The 24,638-nt window shown below is 36.3% G+C and overlaps 1 protein-coding gene across 11 annotated transcripts in view; it reads left to right on the plus strand.

The window, feature by feature from the left end:
* Positions 1-24,638, plus strand: part of Dgkb (diacylglycerol kinase, beta) — a 756,364-nt gene that overhangs the window by 429,257 nt on the left and 302,469 nt on the right. For all 11 annotated transcript variants that reach the window (XM_087554410.1, XM_087554412.1, XM_087554415.1 and 8 more), the window contains 1 exon segment: positions 14,531-14,595. In XM_087554410.1, the coding sequence (XP_087410536.1) occupies positions 14,531-14,595 (65 nt within the window).

Below are 24,638 nucleotides of genomic sequence, written 5' to 3' on the forward strand. Positions count from 1 at the left end.
CGCAGCCTTATTTATAATAGCCAGAAACTGGAAAGAACCCAGATGCCCTTCAACAGAGGAATGGATACAGAAAATGTGGTACATCTACATAATGGAATATTACTCAGCTATCAAAAACAACGAGTTTATGAAATTCGTAGGCAAATGGTTGGAACTGGAAAATATCATCCTGAGTGAGCTAACCCACTCACAGAAAGACATACATGGTATGCACTCATTGATAAGTGGCTATTAGCCCAAATGCTTGAATTACCCTAGATCCCTAGAACAAAGGAAACTCAAGACGGATGATCAAAATGTGAATGCTTCACTCCTTCTTTAAATGAGGAAAAAGAATACCCTTGGCAGGGAAGGGAGAGGCAAAGATTAAAACAGAGACTGAAGGAACACCCATTCAGAGCCTGACCCACAGGTGGCCCATACATATACAGCCACCCAATTAGACAAGATGGATGAAGCAAAGAAGTGCAGACCGACAGGAGCCGGATGTAGATCGCTCCTGAGAGACACAGCCAGAATACAGCAAATACAGAGGCGAATGCCAGCAGCAAACCACTGAACTGAGAATAGGTCCCCCGTTGAAGGAATCAGAGAAAGAACTGGAAGAGCTTGAAGGTGCTCGAGACCCCAAAAGTACAACAATGTCAAGCAACCAGAGCTTCCAGGGACTAAGCCACTACCTAAAGACTATACATGGACTGACCCTGGACTCTGTCCCCATAGGTAGCAATGAATATCCTAGTAAGAGCACCAGTGGAAGGGGAAGCCCTGGGTCCTGCTAAGACTGAACCCCCAGTGAACTAGACTATGCGGGGAGGGTGGCAATGGGGGGAGGTTTGGGAGGGGAACACCCACAAGGAAGGGGAGGGGGGAGGGTGACGTCTGTCCGGAAACCGGGAAAGGGAATAACACTTGAAATGTATATAAGAAATACTCAAGATAATAAAAAAAAAGTCTATTTATATTTCTAAATTCATTTAATAAATATTTTAATACATATTTGGAACCCAATCTTAAAACTGCATTGCAAAATCTAATATAAAACTCTGATCAAAGAAGATAAATATGCCTCTAAAATTTACATAGAATAAACATTCAAAGTATATTTGTTAAAAATTATCCTGACTACACAAATACACACAGATGGTTCAACTTTTTGCAAAATTTGACTATGGTTTATACAACATAATACAATCAATAAAAATAAAATTATCTGTTTAATTCCATAAAAGTTTGACTCTTGCTTTGTGCTCCTATGCTCCTAATAATTTTTTATTTACTGTTATTGCGCATGAACTATCAAAATGATTTTCATTTTCTTGTAGTAACCACTGATTCTTATTTTCGGGTTACTCGTGTAATTACTTTAATATGAAATGACTTAGATATTCATCAATTAAAAATAAGTGCTTATGAAAACAGAAGTAAACAAAGATGCTTAAAGATTTTTAAACAGGAGTAAGTTCCTTGACATACGTGTTTGTGAGTGTGTGTGTGTGTGTGTGTGTGTGTATGTGTGTGTGTGTGTGTGTTGTAAGGAATGACTTTGAGTGTAAAATTTTATGGCATGGAATAATTACTATAAAGTATTGTATACGGCTATAAATAAGAGACGTCTATAGGGGAAAAAGAGATATTTAGAAAGAAATTTGACTAGGTGACAATCTAGCGAAACAGAAACCTAGAAGTCCCCTTCTAGGGAACATGATGACCCCAGCCATGGTACATGATACAGGCAGGAAGTTCTTTCCCATAGAGCTTCTTTCCTTGAATTTAATCATGAGGCACTTTGCTACCTAGAAGCAACTATTGCAGTTTGGTATTAATGAGCACATTGTGCCTAGTGGGTTAGTATTTGAGCATACAGTGTCCAGTGCTGGGGGAAACCATTTTTGTCTTTTCTCCCAAAGAAGCTGCAGAACACTGGTACAATTAGAGATAACAAATCTTAAGTTCATTTTTTAATATAAGTCTTTATAGTTTTACGTAGCAGCAAGCATAGATTGTGTTTAAAGTTGCTATTTTGAAAATACAACCCAGCTTGATACCTAAAAATTGTAATGAACGAAGTTATAAATCTTACACTCTTCTTAGAAAGTGCAGTATAATATAAAAGCTTTATATTAACAAATGTAATGGTAATGAGTAAAATCTATCACTATTGAATGTTATAAAACTTGAACTTTTCCAGTTGTTTTATTTCTTAACATTCCAAACGCTGTCCCCTTTCCTGGTCCACCCACCAAGAGCTCTTCACCCCATCCCCCTTCCCCTGTGCCTCTAAAAGGGTGCTCCCCTCCCCACCTTACCACACACCCCCTTCCCCACCTCGCCTCCCACATCCTCCCTTCCCCAGGGCATCAAGTCTCTACATGAATAGTCGCATCTTGTCCTATTGAGGCCAAACAAGGCAGTCCTCTCTACATTCATGCCAGGGACCAGAGAACACCCCATGTATGCCCTTTGTAGTACAGCTTGAGTTCAGGGATGGTGATTCCCCAGGAAGTTCTTTTATTGTTGGGAATTGTTTTCGCTATCCTAATTTTTTGTTCTTCCCTATGAAGTTGAGAATTGCTCTTCCTACATTTGTGAAGAAGTGTGTTGGTATTTTGATGGGGATTGCATTGAATCTGTAGATTGTTTTTGGTACAGAGCCACTTTCACTATGTTAATCCTACCAACCATTAGCATAAGAAATCCTTTCATCTTCTGAGGTCTTCTTCAATTTTTTTTTCAGGGATTTGAAGTTCTTGTCATACAGATAGTTCACTTGCTGGGTTAGAGTCACACCAAGATATTTTATACTATTTGTGGCTATCATGAAAGGTTTTGTTTTCCTAATTTCTTTCTTAACCTGTCCTTAGTGTCTCTCACCTCCCAAGTCTCTGGCAATATGTAGATGGTCTCCCCATGCCCAACACCTAGCTGCTTATTTCCATTCATTCTCTTTTTCCTTCTGGGCTTCTCTCCTGTCCTCTACCCATTCCTGAGCCTCTTTCCCCTTTTAGCTATCCTTTCCCCTCTTCCATTCAGTGTTTGCTTACAGGAAGGCTACTGATTTGCTTGAGTAAATATCCTGCCAGTTTGCTGTAGTTGTTTATCAGATGTGGGGGTTCTCTGATAGAATTTTGTGGGTCACTTATGTAAATGATCATAAAATCTACAAATAATAGTTATTTGACTTTTTCCTTTCCAATTTCATATCCCCTTGATCTCCTTTTGTTGTCTGATTGCTCTGGCTAGACCTTCAAGTATCATATTGAATAGTAAGGAAAGAGTAAGCAATCTCATCTTATTCCAGATTTTAATGGGATTGCTTCTAGTTTCTCTCCACTTAATTTGATGTTGGCTGTTGGTATTGCTTTTACTATGTGCCATGAATTCCCGATCTCTCCAATACTTTTAACATGAAGGGGTGTTGTATTTTGTCAAATGCTTTTGTAGCATCTAATGAGATGATCATGTGTCCTTTTCCCTTGAGTTTGTTTATTTAATGCATTATATTGAAGGCTTTTCATATATTTGACCATCCCCACTTCCCTGGGATGAAACCTACTTGATCATGGTGAATGGTAGTTTTGATGTGTACTTGGATTCAGTTTGTGAGAATTTTATTGAGCATTTTTGCATCGATATTCATAAGCCATATTGGTCTGAAGTCCTCTTTCTTTGTTGGGTTTTTGTGTGGTTTAGGTGTCAGAGTCATTGTGGCTTCATAGAATGAAATAGGTAGTGCTCCTTCTGTTTCAATTTTGTGGAATAGTATGAGGAGTATTGGTATTAGTTCTTCTTTGAAGTTCTGGTAGAAAACTGCTCTAAAGCCATCTGGTTATGAGCTTTGTCTGGTTATGAGGTTTTTGATGACTATTTTTATTTCCTCGGGAGATATGGGACTGTTTATCCTCTTGGATAAAACCGTCTTTCTATCTCCTAACTCATGCAGTCCCCTGAAGCCTGTGGAGATGGCTTGGGTAGAGACCTTTCAAGTAAGACTAAGTGTTCTATGGTCTCTTGTTCTTTGCATTATGTCTGGTTGTCGATCTCTGTGTTATTTCCCCATCTACTGAAAGATGAAGCCGCTCTGATAATGGCTGAGTAAGGCAATGATCTCTGCATATAGAGACTATCACTAGGAGTTATATTTTTGCTACATTTTGTTTATTTGTTTGTTTGTTGAATGTTAGGAGAATAGTGAGTAGTTTTATCCTAGGTCCCTGGGCTATCCACTCTCAGTCTTTTGGTCACTCAAGCAGCATTGAAATGGGTTACATCTGGTAGGTTGGGCCTGGTTCAAATCAGATATTATTTGGTTATACTCACAAGCTGTGCCATTATTTTCCCAGCATAAGTTTTAAAGGGAAGAAAACCATTGTATTTAAGAAGCTTGTTGCTAGACTGGTGTTTGTGACTCACTTTTTAGCAGTATTCATAGTAGAGGTTCTATGTAGGCGACAACTTGATTTCCCTAGGTTCAATGATTTGTGTAGGTTTTTTTCTTCTGTAATGGAGCCATTCCAACAATTCAGTAGAGTAAACTTTGGTTTTGGCAACAGCTTGGGTTGTTTGTGGTTTCCCATGGAACTGGCAAATAATTCAGTTAGATATAGCTCTATCCAGGACTGTGAGTTTTGGTGATAAGAAATGTCCAGTTAGGGCTTTCTTTCATATTATTTAGTGATTTCATTTAGATCTCCTTGAGGTGTGTGTGTGTGTGTGTGTGTGTGTGTGTGTGTGTGTGTGTGTGTTTTACAAAGCTCCTACTGTATTAGATTTCTAGACAACCCCTCAAATAGACCTTAAATTGCCTGTCTCTCCTTATATTCCCTCCTCTGACCCTTTCTTCATTTCCCACTGTACTTAATTCTCCTATTCCAGTCACCACAACCCATCAATAACTATTTCTATTTCTTTTACCTAAATATATATGTTTCTCTTAGCCATTTATTATCTGACTTCTTAGTTATATGGATTTTACTTTTTTTAATATTTTTTTATTAACTTGAGTATTTCTTATATACATTTTGAGTGTTATTCCCTTTCCCGGTATCCGGGCAAACATCCCCCTCCCCCCTCCCCTTCCTTATGGGTGTTCCCCTCCCAACCCTCTCCCCATTGCCGCCCTCCCCACACCAGTCTAGTTCACTGGGGGTTCAGTCTTAGCAGGACCCAGGGCTTCCCCTTCCACTAGTGCTCTTACTAGGATATTCATTGCTACCTATGAGGTCAGAGTCCAGGGTCAGTCCATGTATAGTCTTTAGTTAGTGGCTTAGTCCCTGGAAGCTCTGGTTGCTTGGCATTGTTGTACATATGGGGTCTCGAGCCCCTTCAAGCTCTTCCAGTTCTTTCTCTGATTCCTTCAACGGGGGTTCTATTCTCAGTTCAGTGGTATGCTGCTGGTATTCGCCTCTGTATTTGCTGTATTCTGGCTGTGTCTCTCAGGAGCGATCTATGATACTACTGACTAAACAGCTAATATCCACATATAAGGAATACATATCATATTTGTCTTTCTGGGTCTGTATTACCCAGTGCAGGATGATTTCTTCTAGTTCTATCCATTTGCCTGTGAATTTAATTACTTTGCTGTTTTTAATGATTGACTAATGCTTCATTGTATAAATGTACCACATTTTCTTTGTCCATTCTCTTGTTGAGGGACATCTACGTTGTTTTCCATTTCTGACTACTAAGAATAGCTCAAAATCAGCTAAGCAATTTAAATAGACTTAAAATCCTAATGAAATATTTGTTATTACTACCTTGGAACCAAAATGTTCCAGACCTAGCTGTTTATACCATAGAATTCTACAAAACATTCAAAGAAGGATTAATTCCAGTATACCACTAATTATTTCACAAAATATAAACAAAGGAACATTGCCCAGTTCATTTTCTGAAGCATTATTCTGATACTCAAACCACATAAAGATCCAACAAAGAAGGGAATTACAGACTAATTTCCCGTGTAAACATAGATGCAATTTTCTCAATACTTGCAAACTTATTCCAAGAATGCTCTAGAAAGCAATCCACCATGATCAATCCACAACTTCATCCCAATTACTCAGGGATGATATCATTTTCATAAATCAAAAATATAGTCCACCATATAACCACACTGAAAGAAAAAAACCACATGATCATCTCATTAGATGCAGAAAGTGCCTTTAATACCTCTTCATGATAAAAGACTTGGAGAAATCAAGGATGAAGAGTCCATACCTCAATATGATAAAGACAGTTTACAGGAAGCCTATAGCCAAGTGCAACTTAAATGAAGAAGGACATAAAGCAGTTCTACTGAAATAAGGAGCAATACAAAATTGTCTTCTCCCCCCACCTTTATTCAATATAATACTTGAAGTCTTAGCTATAGCAATAACAATTGAAGGATATCAAGGGAATGTGAATGGATAAGGAAAAGTCAAAGTATCATCATTTCCAGATGATATAATAATATATACACATACACACACACACACACACACACACACACACACACACACACACACATATATATATATATATATATATATAATTTCCCCATGGAATGCTGACAGATAATAAACACTTTTGGGAAGGTGGCTGGTTATGAAATTAGCTCAAAAAACCTCATTATTCCTCCTATATTCAAATGACTAATGGACTGAGAAAGAAATCATGAAAACAATATCTTTCACAGTAGCCTCAAATACTATTTAGAAAATAACAAGAAGAAAACAATTCTAAAAAATGGGGTACAGATCTAAACAGAGAACTCAAGATAGCAATCAAATAACTGAGAAACACTTAAAGAGATACTTAGACGTCAGGGAAATACAAAACAAAAACTATGTATTTTTTTTACTTTTATCTTACATCTGTCAATATAGCTAGGATCAATAAAACAGGTGGCAAGTCATCCTGGTAAGGATACAAGAGAAACTCATCAATTACTGCTACAATTGAAACTTTGTAGAGTCACTCTTTAAATTAGTGTGGCTGCTCCACAGAAAAATGACGCGAATCAATTGATCTCAGGATCAAGCTCTACCGCTCATGGGCGTATTCCCAAAAGACAATTCTTCCTACCTTAGACACACTTGCTCAACCATGTCCATTACTGTTCTATGAAAATTTTCTATCTTTTATAGATTTTATTTCCTCACCTCATTTATGTTTACTGTTGCCTGTTTTACTTCCCTCATGTCTTCCTCCTCTGTATCCAAAATTATTGGTTCCTACTCACATTGCTGTCCTTCACACTCCAGATGGATGCTACTGGTCTTGGACACCATGGTGGTGCATCTTCATTGCCAGTTTAACAAACGTAGATAAAGGCAACCCCAATTGAAGCATTATCTCCATTAAACTGGCCTGTGGCAATGTCTGTATACCATTTTCTTAATTTTTAATTGAGGCAGGAGGTCCCATACCGCCATGAACAGTGCCGTCACTAGTCAGGTTGGCTTAGACTGTTTAAGAAAGCTAGCGGAGTAAGCCAAGGGGAGCAAGTCAGGAAGCAGCTTTATTCCATGGTCTCTGGTTCAGTTACTGACTTCAAGCTCCTCTCTTGAACTCTTGCCCTGGCTTCTATCTAGAATGGACAGTAACCTATTAAAACTTTTCTCCCAAGTTGCTTTTGGGAGATGTTTATCACAGCAACTGACATACTAACTATAACACATAGAAGTTTAATCACATTTATTTTGCTAACTGAGCAATATGATATACATAACACTATGATTGGTTTTGGACTGAATTTAATTTCCCGGCCTTCAAAACTATAAAATTATGAGATTTTTTTCAGTAACAGGTCTGATATAACTGTTACTGAAGCTCCAATTTTTGTGCTGTTGATATGAAGCTTGGATTCTTCCTTACCCAACATCGTATAGTAAGGGATCTGCTGATAACATGATCAACTATAATTGAAGCTGTTATGGGCTAAAGACTTAAAGACTTGAGAGAAGTCTTGGTATTAAAGTACTTGCCACACTGATGAAAGTTTGAATTTCACTTGCAAAATCCCATGTGTATGCAAGGTGTGTCTGGTAGCTTGCTTGCCCTTACTCAGTCTTGGAAATCAGAGGCAGAATCACTTGATTGGATAAAACAAAACATGTTTGACTGAGAAACGATGCCTCAGAGAATAAAGTGGAAGAGTGATTAGCAAAGATTCACAGCATTAAACAAAATCTTCCTCACGGCTGAATGCAAACACACATACTCATAGGAGAGAGAGAGAGAGAGAGAGAGAGAGAGAGAGAGAGAGAGAGAGAGAGAGAGAAGAGAGAGAGAAGAGAGAGACAGAGAGAGACAGAGAGAGAAGAGAGAGAAGAGACAGAGACAGAGACAGAGAGAGAGAGAGATCCTACATATACACATACACATACATGAAAAGAATGAACAGAACAAGCTCTTGAATTAAGTTCTTTTATTCAATAGAAACAAGTTAGTAATTTACAAGGTAAAAGAAAATATGTATATTATAAAGCAATTCCATCATATAAGGCACATAATTATAATTGTAGATTTAGAAAAACAATGTTTCCTTCTATAATTTACACCCAAAACTTGAGGCTACATATTTGAAGAAATTGTTCTAGAAGTTTCTGACAATTCAAATACTGTGTGTTTTGTACAAGATGGAGCAAGAGTGAAACTCAGTATTTATAGTCTTTCCCTGGCCGTCATCTCTAGCTTTGCTAAGGATAAGTATTATTCTGATATACTAACTCAGTCATCCCATTTTCAAGAGCTCTTCTGTGTCAAATATAAGTGTAGATTTTCTGTTTTATAGTTGAACTCAAAGTAATCATTTGAAGCTTTCTCAAATAGTAATGTATTTTAGGTTTTGTTTTCTCAGGAAAATTTTCAAATATTATGCAATAACTATTTTTATTACTCCTTTAAAATGCTATATATATACTACATGTAATGAATCTACTATACATTGTATACTATTTATTACATATATGGCATAATATATACTATATGTATTATATACATTAATTAATATATATGTATATACTATATGTACATATTATATTATTATACATGTATGCATTATGTATATACTATAAACATAATAATATGCATATATTTGTTACCTTATATTACTCATTTAAAATATTATATATACTTAATTTATGCTTAATACTACACTCACTGTCTTAGTAGTAGAGTCATTTTGTTCTCATAGTCTTGTTAATGATTATATAAACACACAGAAATTTTCTCTTCTGAATGAATTGGGCCATCATTCTTCTACTCCAGGTTTTGTCTTTTCGTCCTTTTATCTCTCTGCCTTTCTCCATATTGCTGCTGACCTGGGGGGAGGCTCCTGTATAGAGTATATCTTAGTGACTTTTAAATTTCTATTATAAGACACCATAAACAAGGCAAGTTATAGAAAAATAAGTTTATTACAGTTTCAGACAGTGGGCCCATAGTCATCATGTCAGGAATCATGGCAGTAGGCAAACAGGCCTGGTGCTGAGGCACTAGCTGAGAGCTTATATCTTGAGACACAGCCACTAGGCAAAGATAGATAATTGGGAACATAATGGGTATTTTAAATTTCAAAGCTTACCTCTAGTAATACACCTTGTCAAAAAAAGCCATACCACCTAATTGTTTCCAGACAGTTCCACCAACTGGGACCAATATTCAACTATAGGAGCCTATGGGGGCCATTCTCTTTCAAACCACCACAGAAGACTTAATAGTTTCTTTGTTTTCTTGTTTCCATTTGAACTGGTCAACCAAATTACCAGCAGGAGATACAAAATATGGAAGATAAAAATTAATGTTCTAATGTTCTTGAGTGTTGTCATCAAAAGATGGCTTGGAGTGAATATTTGTCCTCGTATGGTCACGAGCTCTATTTACTTTCTCTGGTAAACAATCCTGATGTTTTACCTATAGACTTGATTATCAATAATCTCAGTCACATGCTCCAGTATTTTGAAGATCATAACTTTCCATAATCATCCTTACAAAGTCATATTTTGCCAGTTTCAATGATGCAACTGCTTGAATTCAAGAATACCTTCATTTTCAATCAAGTCATAAAAACAGGTACCTTTCTCTCAGTTTACAGTGATCACTTTCCCAAAGGGCTCATCACAGATAGGGTTGATTTAGGCAGGTGATTGAATGCCAGGTTCGAGTTACATGTAGTTTTTTACCTCTCATTTAAGTGTCACTTCGTTCTGTAACATGGTAACAGAAAATGACATGGCCATGACCAATTTCACTGAACTGACCAAATTATGGTAAATTACAATATTGGAAATAATGAAATGTTAATAATAATTTGCCATCATCTTATACAAAGTACTGTCTAAATTAAGGTAATCTTTTAACAATAGTGACAGCATAAGAAAAGAAATAATACTGTAGAAGAACATAAAGGAAAGAATTATTATACATATGACTAAAAGCTTATTTATTCTTTCATACAAAGAACAATTTCACTTTATATATACTTATATGTGTGATTACATCTATAGAAAATCACACAGAAACTACTGTTTAAATAAAATTATGAAACTTAAATTTATTTTGCTTTAGCAGAGATGATATATTTTGTTTACTTCTTAAATTCAATTAACATAAAATAAAACTTTTTATGTTAAGGAAATAAAATCAACCTAAAAGACAAAAAATATATATATTTAAAAATTAAGCAACATTAAGGATGGTTTAGCATCCACTTTACTTTCTGGGACATTCTAGCATGTTCACGAACCATATGAGCATCCTTAGTAAATAAAATATGTTGTACGGAATCACTATGGTTAATCGCTATCACAGCAGAGTTGATATTTTTTCTTTAAACATAAGGAAACTTAACTCTAAGTGAAAAACCAATTTGTTGACAGGCACCTGGCAACTGACTCAAATTGTTGCCTGGATTCAGTTTATATATGCTAGGATGTTGACATTAGGCTGAGACCTCCATTACATGGAGGTAGAAAGGATAAAATTAAAAGGCCATGTTTGGATTTTCTTTCATGATCTCTCATTAGAGAATCCTAAGTATCTCTAAAACAATGGCTGTTAAGCAAGTTGGCAACAGTTGGCTGTATTTCTTCAGGTCCCTTGGGGTAGTGCCAGAGGGACAGGGTCCTTAGGAAATTTAGTCTGAATTCTTCTCCCAATGAACACCTGCTGTCATTGTCCAGTGTCAACCCTACACTCACAATGATGCAACTGCTTGAATTCAAGAATACCTTCATTTTCAATCAAGTCATAAAAACAGTACCTTTCTCTCAGTTTACAGTGATCACTTTCCCAAAGGGCTCATCACAGATAGGGTTGACTTAGGCAGGTGATTGAATGCCAGGTTCGAGTTACATGTAGTTTTTTACCTCTCATTTAAGTGTCACTTCGTTCTGTAACATGGTAACAGAAAATGACATGGCCATGACCAATTTCACTGAACTGACCAAATTATGGTAAATTACAATATTGGAAATAATGAAATGTTAATAATAATTTGCCATCATCTTATACAAAGTACTGTCTAAATTAAGGTAATCTTTTAACAATAGTGACAGCATAAGAAAAGAAATAATACTGTAGAAGAACATAAAGGAAAGAATTATTATACATATGACTAAAAGCTTATTTATTCTTTCATACAAAGAACAATTTCACTTTATATATACTTATATGTGTGATTACATCTATAGAAAATCACACAGAAACTACTGTTTAAATAAAATTATGAAACTTAAATTTATTTTGCTTTAGCAGAGATGATATATTTTGTTTACTTCTTAAATTCAATTAACATAAAATAAAACTTTTTATGTTAAGGAAATAAAATCAACCTAAAAGACAAAAAATATATATATTTAAAAATTAAGCAACATTAAGGATGGTTTAGCATCCACTTTACTTTCTGGGACATTCTAGCATGTTCACGAACCATATGAGCATCCTTAGTAAATAAAATATGTTGTACGGAATCACTATGGTTAATCGCTATCACAGCAGAGTTGATATTTTTTCTTTAAACATAAGGAAACTTAACTCTAAGTGAAAAACCAATTTGTTGACAGGCACCTGGCAACTGACTCAAATTGTTGCCTGGATTCAGTTTATATATGCTAGGATGTTGACATTAGGCTGAGACCTCCATTACATGGAGGTAGAAAGGATAAAATTAAAAGGCCATGTTTGGATTTTCTTTCATGATCTCTCATTAGAGAATCCTAAGTATCTCTAAAACAATGGCTGTTAAGCAAGTTGGCAACAGTTGGCTGTATTTCTTCAGGTCCCTTGGGGTAGTGCCAGAGGGACAGGGTCCTTAGGAAATTTAGTCTGAATTCTTCTCCCAATGAACACCTGCTGTCATTGTCCAGTGTCAACCCTACACTCACAATGATGCAACTGCTTGAATTCAAGAATACCTTCATTTTCAATCAAGTCATAAAAACAGTACCTTTCTCTCAGTTTACAGTGATCACTTTCCCAAAGGGCTCATCACAGATAGGGTTGACTTAGGCAGGTGATTGAATGCCAGGTTCGAGTTACATGTAGTTTTTTACCTCTCATTTAAGTGTCACTAGCTCTCTTTGCTGTGGAATCCATTGAAATGGCCAAAGCTTATCAGTGCTGCATGGTGGCTTCACTTCCCACTCCTTTTAGATTTTCTGAGTATCTTGAAGATAGAGCTGATACTAAGTTTATATCTGGCTAGTGGGCATGGTAATGCTCTACACAAGGAGGTTCCTCACATATATTTCTATCTATTTAAATAGTCTTTGGTTTTTTTTCTTTTCATTTCTCTTTCTCTACCTAGTTTATCTTGTATTTCCAGGACAAGATTTTTATTGCAAAATATATATTTTAAAGAAAATCATCCTACATGAATTATAACAGGAAGAAACAAATAATTCAAGTAAAAATAATTCAATGATATTCTCCAAATGGACAAGAAGTATTGGCTCTTCACTCTCTTAGGCATTGAGTCTCTTTGCTTTGTTTTAGTGTAGTTGTTTGCTGGATTTACACAGTTGGTTGATACTCCAAGTTTATGTTGTATTACTAGGAATGAAGTTAAGACTGATGCTTTTTTAAAAAACATTATAGATCAAAGAACATGAATATCACCAATAGTTTGCTTTGAATATCTGTAAAATTGTGTGCCAATATAAGAAAAATACATAACCTCATTGTTATGTTGACTTCCAAGTGTATATTTATAATACTTGTTTTAAAATATGCAATATATTAGACCAAAAGAATGAACTATATTGACCATATTTTATTTCTGTTTCAAAGTTGCATGCTAGGAACATCAATTCGTGGAGAATTTTATGAGTCAATTTTATTATAAATATTGTTTCTATGTTATTGTATTTACACAGTAATTACTTGACAATTGATAGTGTGCAAAATGTATATAAATAGTTGCAGCTTGCTCTGTCTTACAGAGAGAGCCTCTTTGCCATCTGCAGCTCTTGGTTCCTCTTGTTAGTCCTTGTGCTTTGTTATGCATGAGCAAACACATCAGCCTTTTCATTTCATTCATTAGACTCTTAATCCTTGATTAGTGTTTTCAAGATTCTTTCAAATCCAAAACTTCTTTACTTCTTTTGAGTTAGTTTTATTTTTCCTTTTGTCTTCCATCTGAAGCAAACTTATCATTCAATCACAAAAGCTCTTTTCTATTAAGATGATTGGTAAATATGTTAGTTTTTCACATAAGTGATTAATTATGTGTAGCTGAAAATGGGAAAATATCTCCTCACTTGAAATAATAAAGCTGCTTAAAATTAGATACAGTGCTCTGTGCTCCAAAAGCTTGAGTCACAGCCCTCCATCAGTATCACACATTCAGTTTCATTCTTCAGTTAAAGAGAAATCTGACTGGACTACCAAAAAGAAAGGGGCAGCCATTAGGCTTCAGTACCGTTGTATTTAGCATGAGATGAGTTATATTTGTCGCCAAGTCTTCGTGACCTTCTCACTGTCGGTTTTCTCCATTACAGGAGATGGGTCAGAAAGCTCTATGTGTTATGAACAGTTATTAATTACACATCAGGGCATGCTGAGCAAAGTCTGAAACCAATGATTACACTGCTTTATTAGATCACCAGGCTCTCATTGTCCTTTTACCCACAATCAATCTTAAAGGAGCAAGAACAACTTGGTGTGACATTTTTTCTCCTTAAGCCATCCTTTTTACTCTTATTCTGGATACATTCAACTACTCTTTGACTTTATGACAAAATATATTCCTTTAAGGAGAATCTAAGCATGGGACTGAACCAGGAATTAAAAGATATATAATTTAAATAGAAAGCAATTTCTTATATAAATATGACAACTGAAAGGTTTTGACATGATTATGTAGTCATAGTCTCCTTGACATTACAGAAATGTTAATATTAACTTAACATTCTAATTTCAGAACATCTTCTTGTCAATAATATTGTAAAGAATGAATTGATATAAAATGTTGTTTGTTAACAAGATAATATTTTACAAGATAATAAAAATCACACTATCACTCCTCCATTTCTTCTTTTAGGATGCTTCCATTGCACACAGATTCCACATCATGAGAGAAAAGCACCCGGAGAAATTCAACAGCCGGTAAGGCAACAAATGATGGATTTTGAATTATGATTTCTATGGATAACTATGTCGTTACAGAAGAGCACTAAGTACATTAGACACTTTCTACGTAAGTACTGAATGAAGTTCAGAGTAGATGTTCACATTAAGATGAAGGTATAAGGGGCTGGGGATTTAGCTCAGTGGTAGAGCGCTTACCTAGGAAGCACAAGGCCCTGGGTTCGGTCCCCAGCTCCGAAAAAAAGAACCAAAAAAAAAAAAAAGATGAAGGTATAAATGAATCAGGTTTTCTTCTCTGGTATTAATGGGGCTATAATGTCGAGTGCAGTGAGCATCATGTCTATTTAAATTTCACGTGCTTTAAAATAGATACTTGAAGTATATGTTGGAAGTGACAGTTAATAACACATGGTATAAGCCTTTACTCTGCTTAGTATGTGAATGGTGATCATCCTTTATTCCCAAGGAAAACATGAAGCTTTGGTTTGGTAACTTTCAGTGTTCTTATTTACATAAGTATCTCAGGCATCTACCCTCTGGACCACCATCCCATGTTAGCTTCAAGTAAACGCCAGTAAATATTTTTTCCTAACAATATCAATAGGAAAACATTCCTGCTCTAAATTGTAGACAATTGTATGACATTTGTCCTTACTCAGGGAAATAGAAAAATCTTGGCACTTTGGCTTTTATTCTTTGGGAGCAATCTGCACTCTACCCTAGGAAGATTGGACAAAAGTGATGAATCCCATTCAGTTTTTGTATACTCATTTTCACTTGGTATTCCTTAAAGCAGGAAAACGATATTCTATATGGCTGTGTAGACATTTTATTGCTAATATAGTTGCATTCTGTGTATTGGCTAAGTTGATGATAACTGACCATAAGTGCATGTAATTTAACAAATAACCCTGCAAGTTCTTTTGTCTATGCTAATTACATCATATACTACGAGATGACATAATTTTCTTGCATGTAAACAAGTTTAGATTCTTTCTGGATTTTATTAATCATGTGATCAGCTTCCTTTTCCTCCCATAACACTCAGGTTTAGATGCAGTGTTCCATCAAAGAGCATGGAATCTTGCTCACCAATAGCCACTAGCAAATAGAAGTTCATGAGTCACTACTTAGGAAGAATAATTTCACTGATGGAAATAACAGAAACAGCCCCAACCCCACCCAACCCCAACCCCCCAAAACAAACTGCCATTTTCAATTACTCCCATAATTTCTGCAAAGCATCATTACTACAGAACTTCACAATCAGGGAGAAATTTTCTTCATAGCCACTGCTTGCCTTTCTAAGGCTTCTTATGAAGTAATTCTCATTTTGGACATGTGTCACAATGTAATATTTCCTTGTCCTCCAAGTATATCTTTCATTTTACTTCACATTGATGTATAGGATTTGTGTGTCCCAAACAAGCATCAATGTTTAGCTCTCGCTTTTGTACCTGCATTCTACATAACATGCAATGAAATGAGGAGAGGATATTAGGCTATGATATTAGGTTATTAATCCTCTGTAGTTTCTCTTCTGATATGGAAACTTCAGGTGCCAAATATCAGAAATGAAAGGATCCTGATAGTCTTGCTCTTTGCAAAGTGTTTAAGGCATTATTTACATTCTGACAGCCCCGTATGGCAGTTTAGAACTTCATTTCTGGCCACACTAAGCCATTTTATTGACCAGAAACCAATATACAGAAAAGAATGTAACATATGTTATCAAGTGATAAACTAAGCCTCGAGCTTGCCTTGTCTAGTGCTAGTATCTTCTCTCTAAGGAATGATACCATTTTTAACTGTCACCTAACCTGTAACTGATAGTAGTCACCTCGAGAACTGGCCACGCAGAATAGTTCTGAGTCTACTGCTAAAGAGACTCTAGAAGCTGAGAGGTTTACCTAGTATCTGTGGCAATGAGAAGAGGAGCTGCAAAAGGAAAGGTTCAAAAAGGCACTACTGGTATGAGAAGGCTTCAGTCTACTAGTAGAGAACAAAGAATCTCAATTGTTGGAGTAAACAGAAGTGAATTCAGAGGGAAGGGAATTGTAGACAGAGAAAAGGAGACCTAGTACTTGGACAGGGGAGTTAGTTTGCATGGTTTTTGATTTGACTAAGGCCTTTTAGAATTTATGATATAGAGAGCAGTGAGGTTATGGCGATGAATGCTGAAAAACAAAGACACAAACAAAATACATGTCAAGAATGGACTTCATGGGGTTGGGGATTTAGCTCACCGGTAGAGCGCTTGCCTAGCAAGCCCAAGGCCCTGGGTTTGGTCCCCAGCTCCGAAAAAAAGAAAAGAAAAAAAAAGAATGGACTTCATGAAGATGTTCCATGACCATAAAGGATATATATAGAGAGATATATTAGCCATAACTCCAAGTTTCTGAACATGTAGTCTTAACCCTGTAGCAAACACCAAAGATCCATGAATACATGAAGTCACTCGGCTGCATTGTGTAGCTGAAGGACATTGAACAACAACAACAAAAATCTCAGTTCATTAATCTTGCCAAGGGAAAAAACTGGGAATCTTCAGGTTCAGCCTATCTCTGGACTTCTGAGTAAACCTTTCCTCCCATTCCTACTCTGAATCTGTCTCACATGGCTGTCCTAATCTGTGCTCCTAGTGAGCCTAGTGTAAACCTATGGAGGGTGTATAACTAGATTTTCTTCATACAAACCTAGTGAAGTGGGAAGAGAGAATAATAAAATACATGGTAATAGGGACTTGTCATGGCCTAGGTATTACCACCAGGGACTAGGTTCTCTGTCTTTCCCAACTTGATATGAGATCCCCTCCACAGAGCAATTCATTATAGGTTCATGGCCATTCTCCACCTGTTCCTGAATCAGCATGTGACATAGCACATAGCTTTTCTATAGGGTGGGACTAGATCTCTCTGTTCACAATCTCACTTTGAAGCACTAGCTGTCATAAAACTCAAGATTATGCTGATCTTGAACTCACACAGATCTGCCTGTTTCTGCTTCACAAGTACTGATATTAAAGGCATGGGTAACAGGCAGTACTATTGGACTATAAAACTGTAAGGTACACTAGCTACCTCATGTTGGCTCTTTTGGGGTGTGTGTGTATGTGTGTGTGTGTGTATCTATGTTTGGTATATTGTTTGTGTGTATTCATGTGAATACAGAAGTAAACATGTATGTGAGCATATACATGTAAGAGACCAGAGGTTAATGTCAATAGTTTTCATTCTTTACTCTCCACCTTATTTTTTATCTATTTGTTGAGGGCCAGCCCAGGCAGTTTTCCTGTTTTATTGGTTTTGGTTGTTGTTGTTGTTTGTTTTGTTGTTCTACACCAAGCACCAGTGTAGAAAGAACACACTCATTCTGGATGAAAATAAATATTGTATAGAGAAAGAAAAAGCTTGTATACTTTTATTGCTAAATGAATCAAAACTAAGTCTATAAGAAGAAAACTTGAGTTCATTTTTGTCTGAAAAGGTTTTTTTCTCTCTTTGTCCTCAACACTTATACATCTTTCAGAATACATGATCACATGGTCAAAAGCTCACCACAGGTTTACACATAAATTTAAATCATAAATCAAATAAGAAGTTTACAACAGAAAATGTTTACATGTATATCCATTAAGAGTAATTATCTGGCTAGATATTCATTATCTGTCACTAGCTCTACAGGTTTACAAAACTATAATTTTGTGACTAAGTTACTAGTGAAGTTTTGTATAGATAAACCCTGCATTATTTTATCTTCTGTCTTTTCACCTATAGTAAATTCTCACTTTGCTTTTTATGTCCTCTGGTTAATGGTTTTACCACCTCTTAGAAGGTGCTCTAAGTTGTAAATGCCTGTTTACTGTCCCAGAATCATTTAACTAGTGACTCTTGAAGCCTGTCAGAGTTTTCAATGTAATTTTGATATCAGAAAAGATTTAACAGCAGCCCTATTATAAAAGAACTTAATAATTACTAATGTAATTTTAAGAATTCTTATAGGATCATCATTAAGGATTAAGAAGTCATCTCAGAGAAAGAACTGGAAGAGCTTGAAGGGGCTCGAGACCCCATATGTACAACAATGCCAAGCAACCAGAGCTTCCAGGGACTAAGCCACTACCTAAAGACTATACATGGACTGACCCTGGACTCTGACCTCATAGGTAGCAATGAATATCCTAGTAAGAGCACCAGTGGAAGGGGAAGCCTTGGGTCCTGCTAAGACTGAACCCCCAGTGAACTAGACTGTTGGGGGGAGGGCAGCAATGGGGGGAGGGTGGGGAGGGGAACACCCATAAGGAAGGGGAGGGGGGACGGGGATGTTTGCCCGGAAACCGGGAAAGGGAATAACACTCGAAACGTATATAAGAAATACTCAAGTTAATTAAAAAAAAAAAAGAAGTCATCTATTTGCCTATATAGCATCAATGCAAGACAGTACATCTTTGTTATTTTGCAGAAATCTGTTCAAAAGAATGGGCTAATACCTAGTGATTGTTAGGTATATCTAATAATAATAGGAAAAGCATATGAATAGCAGGAATCTCTCCTGAAATAAAATTCCTCTGGGTCTTGCCTGAAGAAGCAAATCTGTCATTGAACTGAACAGCCCATGGCAAAACCATCTCAAAAATATCACCCTCTAGTTTTTAGCTTCTCCTGGATGTCTCCTGGATCTATTTTTAAAGACTTCAGTGATACTCACTGAACGTGGAGATCACTGATTGGCTAGAATGGCTGCACAGCAAGCTCACGGCATAGCCTGCCTCCATTCCCCCAACCCATCTTTTTCTCTTTTACATGGGATCTGAACTCAGGTTCTCATGTTGCTATGGAGAACGTTTACTGACTCAGCCACCTCCCTGCTATGGAACTTATCATTTGTTCTTAAGAATGGCCTGTAAGGAGGAACAAGAGATACAGATTTGCTAGTTGTGTGCTGCTCTACAGTAGTGTCTGAATGGGTTCTTGTCTTTAAGGAAGTCATGAGCTAGTGGAAGAAACTGTTTTTAGACAAGTCCAAAGGTCTGTGAAGACAGGAATCAGAAGCTTCCGGTCCAAAAGGCAATAATATAAGACATGTTTTCTTTACTAAATTTTGTTTTTAAAATATTTATTTTTATTATGCATATCTACTATAAAAATTATTGAGCTATACTTTCAAGCTTTTGTTTGTGTGTTTATTTCAGTTTCATTAGCTTTCTTCAATTCGAAGGTCAAAATTTGGAAACATGTAGATGAATCCTAGGTATATAGCTCTGAATATACAATTAATCAAATGCTTTATAACAGAAACCATCTCTAAAGCTTCAAGTCAAAATATATTACATATATTGTACCACTTATGCTTTTTATGCTAGGAATCAAAATAATTTGGAAAGATAATGTACTGGTGCTTTAAAAAGTATACTTTGCAAGGTTTATATCTTATATTCTCCAAGTTCCTAGATACATTCCCAGCCTATGATTTTGTAGGTTGATTTTATTTAAATTCTCAAGCATTTAGGCAACTCTATAAGCACTAAGACAAAAAATTAAGATATTAACATTTTCTAAGATAGTATATTATACATAAAACAATTAAATGTGACAGGGAAGACATCTGATTTCAGCACTGAGGCAAGTTCAGCCACAGTACACTTTCATGTTTTCACGTATTTGCAAATGGGCTTTTAGAAGTGATACTAGTAAAAGTGTTTTAGAACAGAGCTCTTGTCACAATAAGTTGTCTACCCTTAATGCCGTATTCCAGCAGGCTTGCTCATCTCGAAATACATTTATGTTGTATAGAACACTATATTTCTAAGATTATATTAACATATATAATATATATTTATATATTGCACTACCTATGCTTCTTATGCTAGGAACCAAAATACATAGCTTTGAATATACAATTAATAAAATGCTTTATAATAAAAACCATCTCTATAGCTTCAAGTCAAAATATGTTGATATATATTGTACTACCTATGCTTCTTATGCTAGGAATCAAAATAATTTGGAAAGACAATTTGCTGGTGCTTTAAAAAGTGTACTTTGAAAGGTTTATATCTCATTCTTTCCAAGTTCCTAGATAGATCTAAGTTAACTGTTAAAATATAACACACTGTCTGTCTTTCTAAAGTTTAAAATTAAACTGAAAATATATAAAGATTTCTCAGATTTAAACTCAAGGCAAAATAGTGTTTGAAGTACACATGTTAATACAATTTAAAACCTTATGTTATATAATATTGGTATTTAAAATATAAATATAACTTGACTGTTAGCATCTACAATCATTTTCAAGCTGTTGTGATTTCACAGATAGTTCACCTCTTCTGGTTATATTTAGAGTACTTTAAATTCTTGTTCTTAAGAATTCTTTTTATTAATTGTTCACTAGTCTCTATAAAGTGTGCTTCTATTAAAATGGTAATTATATGGATCTAATATTTTCAGGAAAAATATTTTAAGTTCCAGAAGCAAGACTACTGAACAATGATAAGAAATAACAAGTCAATTGGAATTTTCTACTCCGGAAGTTTTGGTTATATTGCAGACATTTCCTTTCACTTGAGTTCATAGAATTACTTCACCAGAAGGATTTTAATTCACATTACTAATATATTATCTAAAATAATTTTCTTGGAATGAACTAAAGGGGTCGGTTAGGAAACACCATGATATGTGATTATAGTAGTATAATAGTTTTACCCACACACTGAACTGTGAAAGGATCTGGTTTCATATTTATACAATGAGACATAGTTTTCTTAGCTTTATAGAATCAGAGTTGCCTTGAGGATACATTTATTAGTATATCTGCAAGAGATTTTCTAGATTAGCAAAATGGAGGTGCAAGGTCTCATACACATTTAAGTGACATCATTTGAAGTCCCAGACTACATAAAAAAAAAAATCTAGTTAGGTATGAGCCTTCATCTCTCTGCTTCCTAACTGCAGACTCAGAGTGATGAGCTGTCTCACCCTTTTACCCCCAAACCTCCCATATCCTTATGTTCCGTGTTCCCTTGAACTATAAATCAAAATAAACCCTTACCCCTTAAAATTGCTTCTTGGCACATTCTGTCACATTAATGAAGAAAGTAAATACTGTAAACTACAGATAATGAGAAAAGAGCCACTGCTATGATAAAACTGGTCATATTGTACTTAAGTCCTTGGACATGTTTTGAGGGAGGGCTATTGAAGAGTTTGTAACCGCTAAAGAAGCTCTAAAAGCATTAAACATGAGTTGATCAGGAGTCTTACTTCATAGTTTCAGAGAGGCCCTAAGATCTGTCAATGATTGGCAGATTTAGTCCCTACAGTCAAGGCCTGAGAGACCACTATGTAAAGCCACTACAATGAAACTTGTTATGCAGTGAGATCTCCAATTTATTGAGGAGATAAGAATCACGTGTCTTCCTAGCCAAGTCACAAACACAGTTTGATATAACCCAAGAAATTGTCTATATGTGTTTCAGGCAACAAAGCCTGTAATCTGGGATTATCTAAGCCCTTTCTGCTCCAGACAATTCTATCATGAGCCTGGGTACCTGATTTGGAAGCTGTAACTTTTGTTGATTTCACTGTTTGGTTTTAGTCTTACTTTAGTCTGATATTTCCTTCATATGCCTCCCTTCCTTCTCTTTTGGAATAAGATTTGATTACTCTGTGCAACTGCATGTGTAGCTTATTTTATTAGACGAATGCTCAGTTAAGAGATTGCCTGTGTCTCAGAAGAAATTATACATTTCCATTTTTAACAGGGTTAGAATTGTTAAAGACCAGGGGTACATTAAGTTTGACTGGATTGAGTTTGAATTATGGGATCCTCAGGAGCCTAGAGGTGGATACTTACAGCATAAAAGTCATGCAGGGAACTATCAAGTTGACAAGTATTGAGCTGATGATAGTTTATATTAATTACCAACTTGGTGAAAACAATAACCAACTTAAGAAATGAATCTCTGGGCATGGGTGTGAGGCATTTTCTACATTAAGGAAAGTGGGAAGCCTAAACTGAGGTAATATGATTCCACAGGCCAAACTCTCACACTACAGAAAAAGGATAATGTTAGCTTAGCAACAGCCTTCATTACTTTCTGCTTTCTGACTGTAGAATCAATTTTCCCATTATCTCCTTGCTGATGGACCTTCACTACATTGAAGTATTCCCTTGTAGTATAAACTAAAGAAACTCACCCTTAAGTTGTATCTTGTCGTGAATTATTTTACAGCGTCAAAGGAAGAAAATATTTCACACTTATATATTAGCTTGTACTTCTCATTCTCCATTTACTTGGCTAGCAATGTGTAATTATCAGCTACCTACTAATTCTTATGTGGTATTATATTAATGTACAAAGTATCACCCCTATGTGTTATACAAATACATCTACATATGTGTATATTTTATTTTGTGAACTGAATAACATATGGTATTCATCTATTTCCAAAAGCCAGCAAAATTTAACTCTAAATAAATGTTATCCATCTGAAAAGATATATTACTGAAGCAGTATTTAATTAGTCAAAATAAGTAGCTCATAAATCATACTTATTGATTTTTAAACTGCCAAATTATAGCTACACGTTCTTGAACTGTATGGATAGTGCTTATCTAGCCTTAACTGAGAAGGGGCATTATTCAGTACATTTTTTATCCCATTAAATATTGGAAATTATAATGTCCAAGATAAGAACAGAAAAACAAAATCTATCACAAACTTTCTTCTTTGCTGTAGATAAAACGTACAAAGAAAAAATAATAAAACAGAGGATTATTTCTTATCTAAACAGAAAAAGTATCTTTTCCTCTAAAATGTGGATTTGAAATAATGGAAAGCTTTAGTGAGTTGGGAGTGACATGTGCTAGCCTACAATGTACACAACTACTGCTGACATTTGATTCCTTGCACTGTGTAAAAAAGTTTTAATAATGTCGAAACTAAACATCATCAAGTAATTCTACACTGTAACACATCATTGAAGAGTTAGTCCTCTGAATTTGATTAAATACACTTTGAAACATTAAAGACGTATTCAAGTTCTTTCCTTAATATAATAATTATATATTTGCACATCTTCACTTTCCATAATTATTTAATTCATGCTTAGTAAATGCCAGTGACAGATGCTGTACCAACTATTAGGAGTTCCACAAGAAGACCAAGTTATACAACCATAACATATATTCAGAGAGCCTGTCCCCGCCAGTGGGGAACCAGTTATTCAGGGCCCCGAAGAGGCTTTCTACCTGTGGGCCAAAATGGGGGTGAAGAGAAGAAGGAGACCAAGCAAAAGTTCTGTTGTCAAGGTCTCGTTTATTGGGATGAACATTGCAGCTTTTAAGGCTTTCAGGTAGGGGGAGTGACCTTTGTGAAATATGAAGGAGGGGGAGATGAGGGTATAGGCAGTGATAGCTGGAGGCAAAGAAGTCAGGCGATGAGGTCAGGTGGTGGAGACACTGGGTGTTGACTGAGGAGATAACTGGTATCTGCTCGAGCTGAGGCATCCCTTGAATGTTATACTCCTGTGCCGTAAATTCATGGGAGAGGCTTTATCCAACAATCTTAAGATTTATGGCAGTCATCTTCGGGGTGAGTCTCTGTGGCCAAACAGCCCAGAGTCACTTTGAACCATGCAGTCAAAAAGCAGCTAGGCCCGAGCAGCTCTCTGCCCCCAGACCCTGTGAGAGAGAGACCCAACCGCCTGGTCAGGTGGGCACTCCTGAGGCTGCAGAGCAGAAGAGACCACCAACACTGCTCACCCCTGCCCACATCCCTGGCCCAAGAGGAAACTGTATAAGGCCTCTGGGCTCCCGTTGGGGAGGGCCCAGGAGCGGCAGGACCCCTGCCTGAGACACCACCAGAACCTGAAGGAAACAGACCGGATAAACAGTTCTCTGCACCCAAATCCCGTGGGAGGGAGAGCTGAACCTTCAGAGAGGCAGACAAGCCTGGGAAACCAGAAGAGACTGCTCTCTGCACACACATCTCGGACGCCAGAGGAAAAAGCCAAAGACCATCTGGAACCCTGGTGCACTGAAGCTCCCGGAAACGGCGGCAC

Source organism: Rattus norvegicus, chromosome 6 (genome assembly GCF_021556685.1).
Source record: "Rattus norvegicus strain SHRSP/BbbUtx chromosome 6, alternate assembly SHRSP_T2T, whole genome shotgun sequence".
NCBI lineage: Eukaryota > Metazoa > Chordata > Mammalia > Rodentia > Muridae > Rattus > Rattus norvegicus.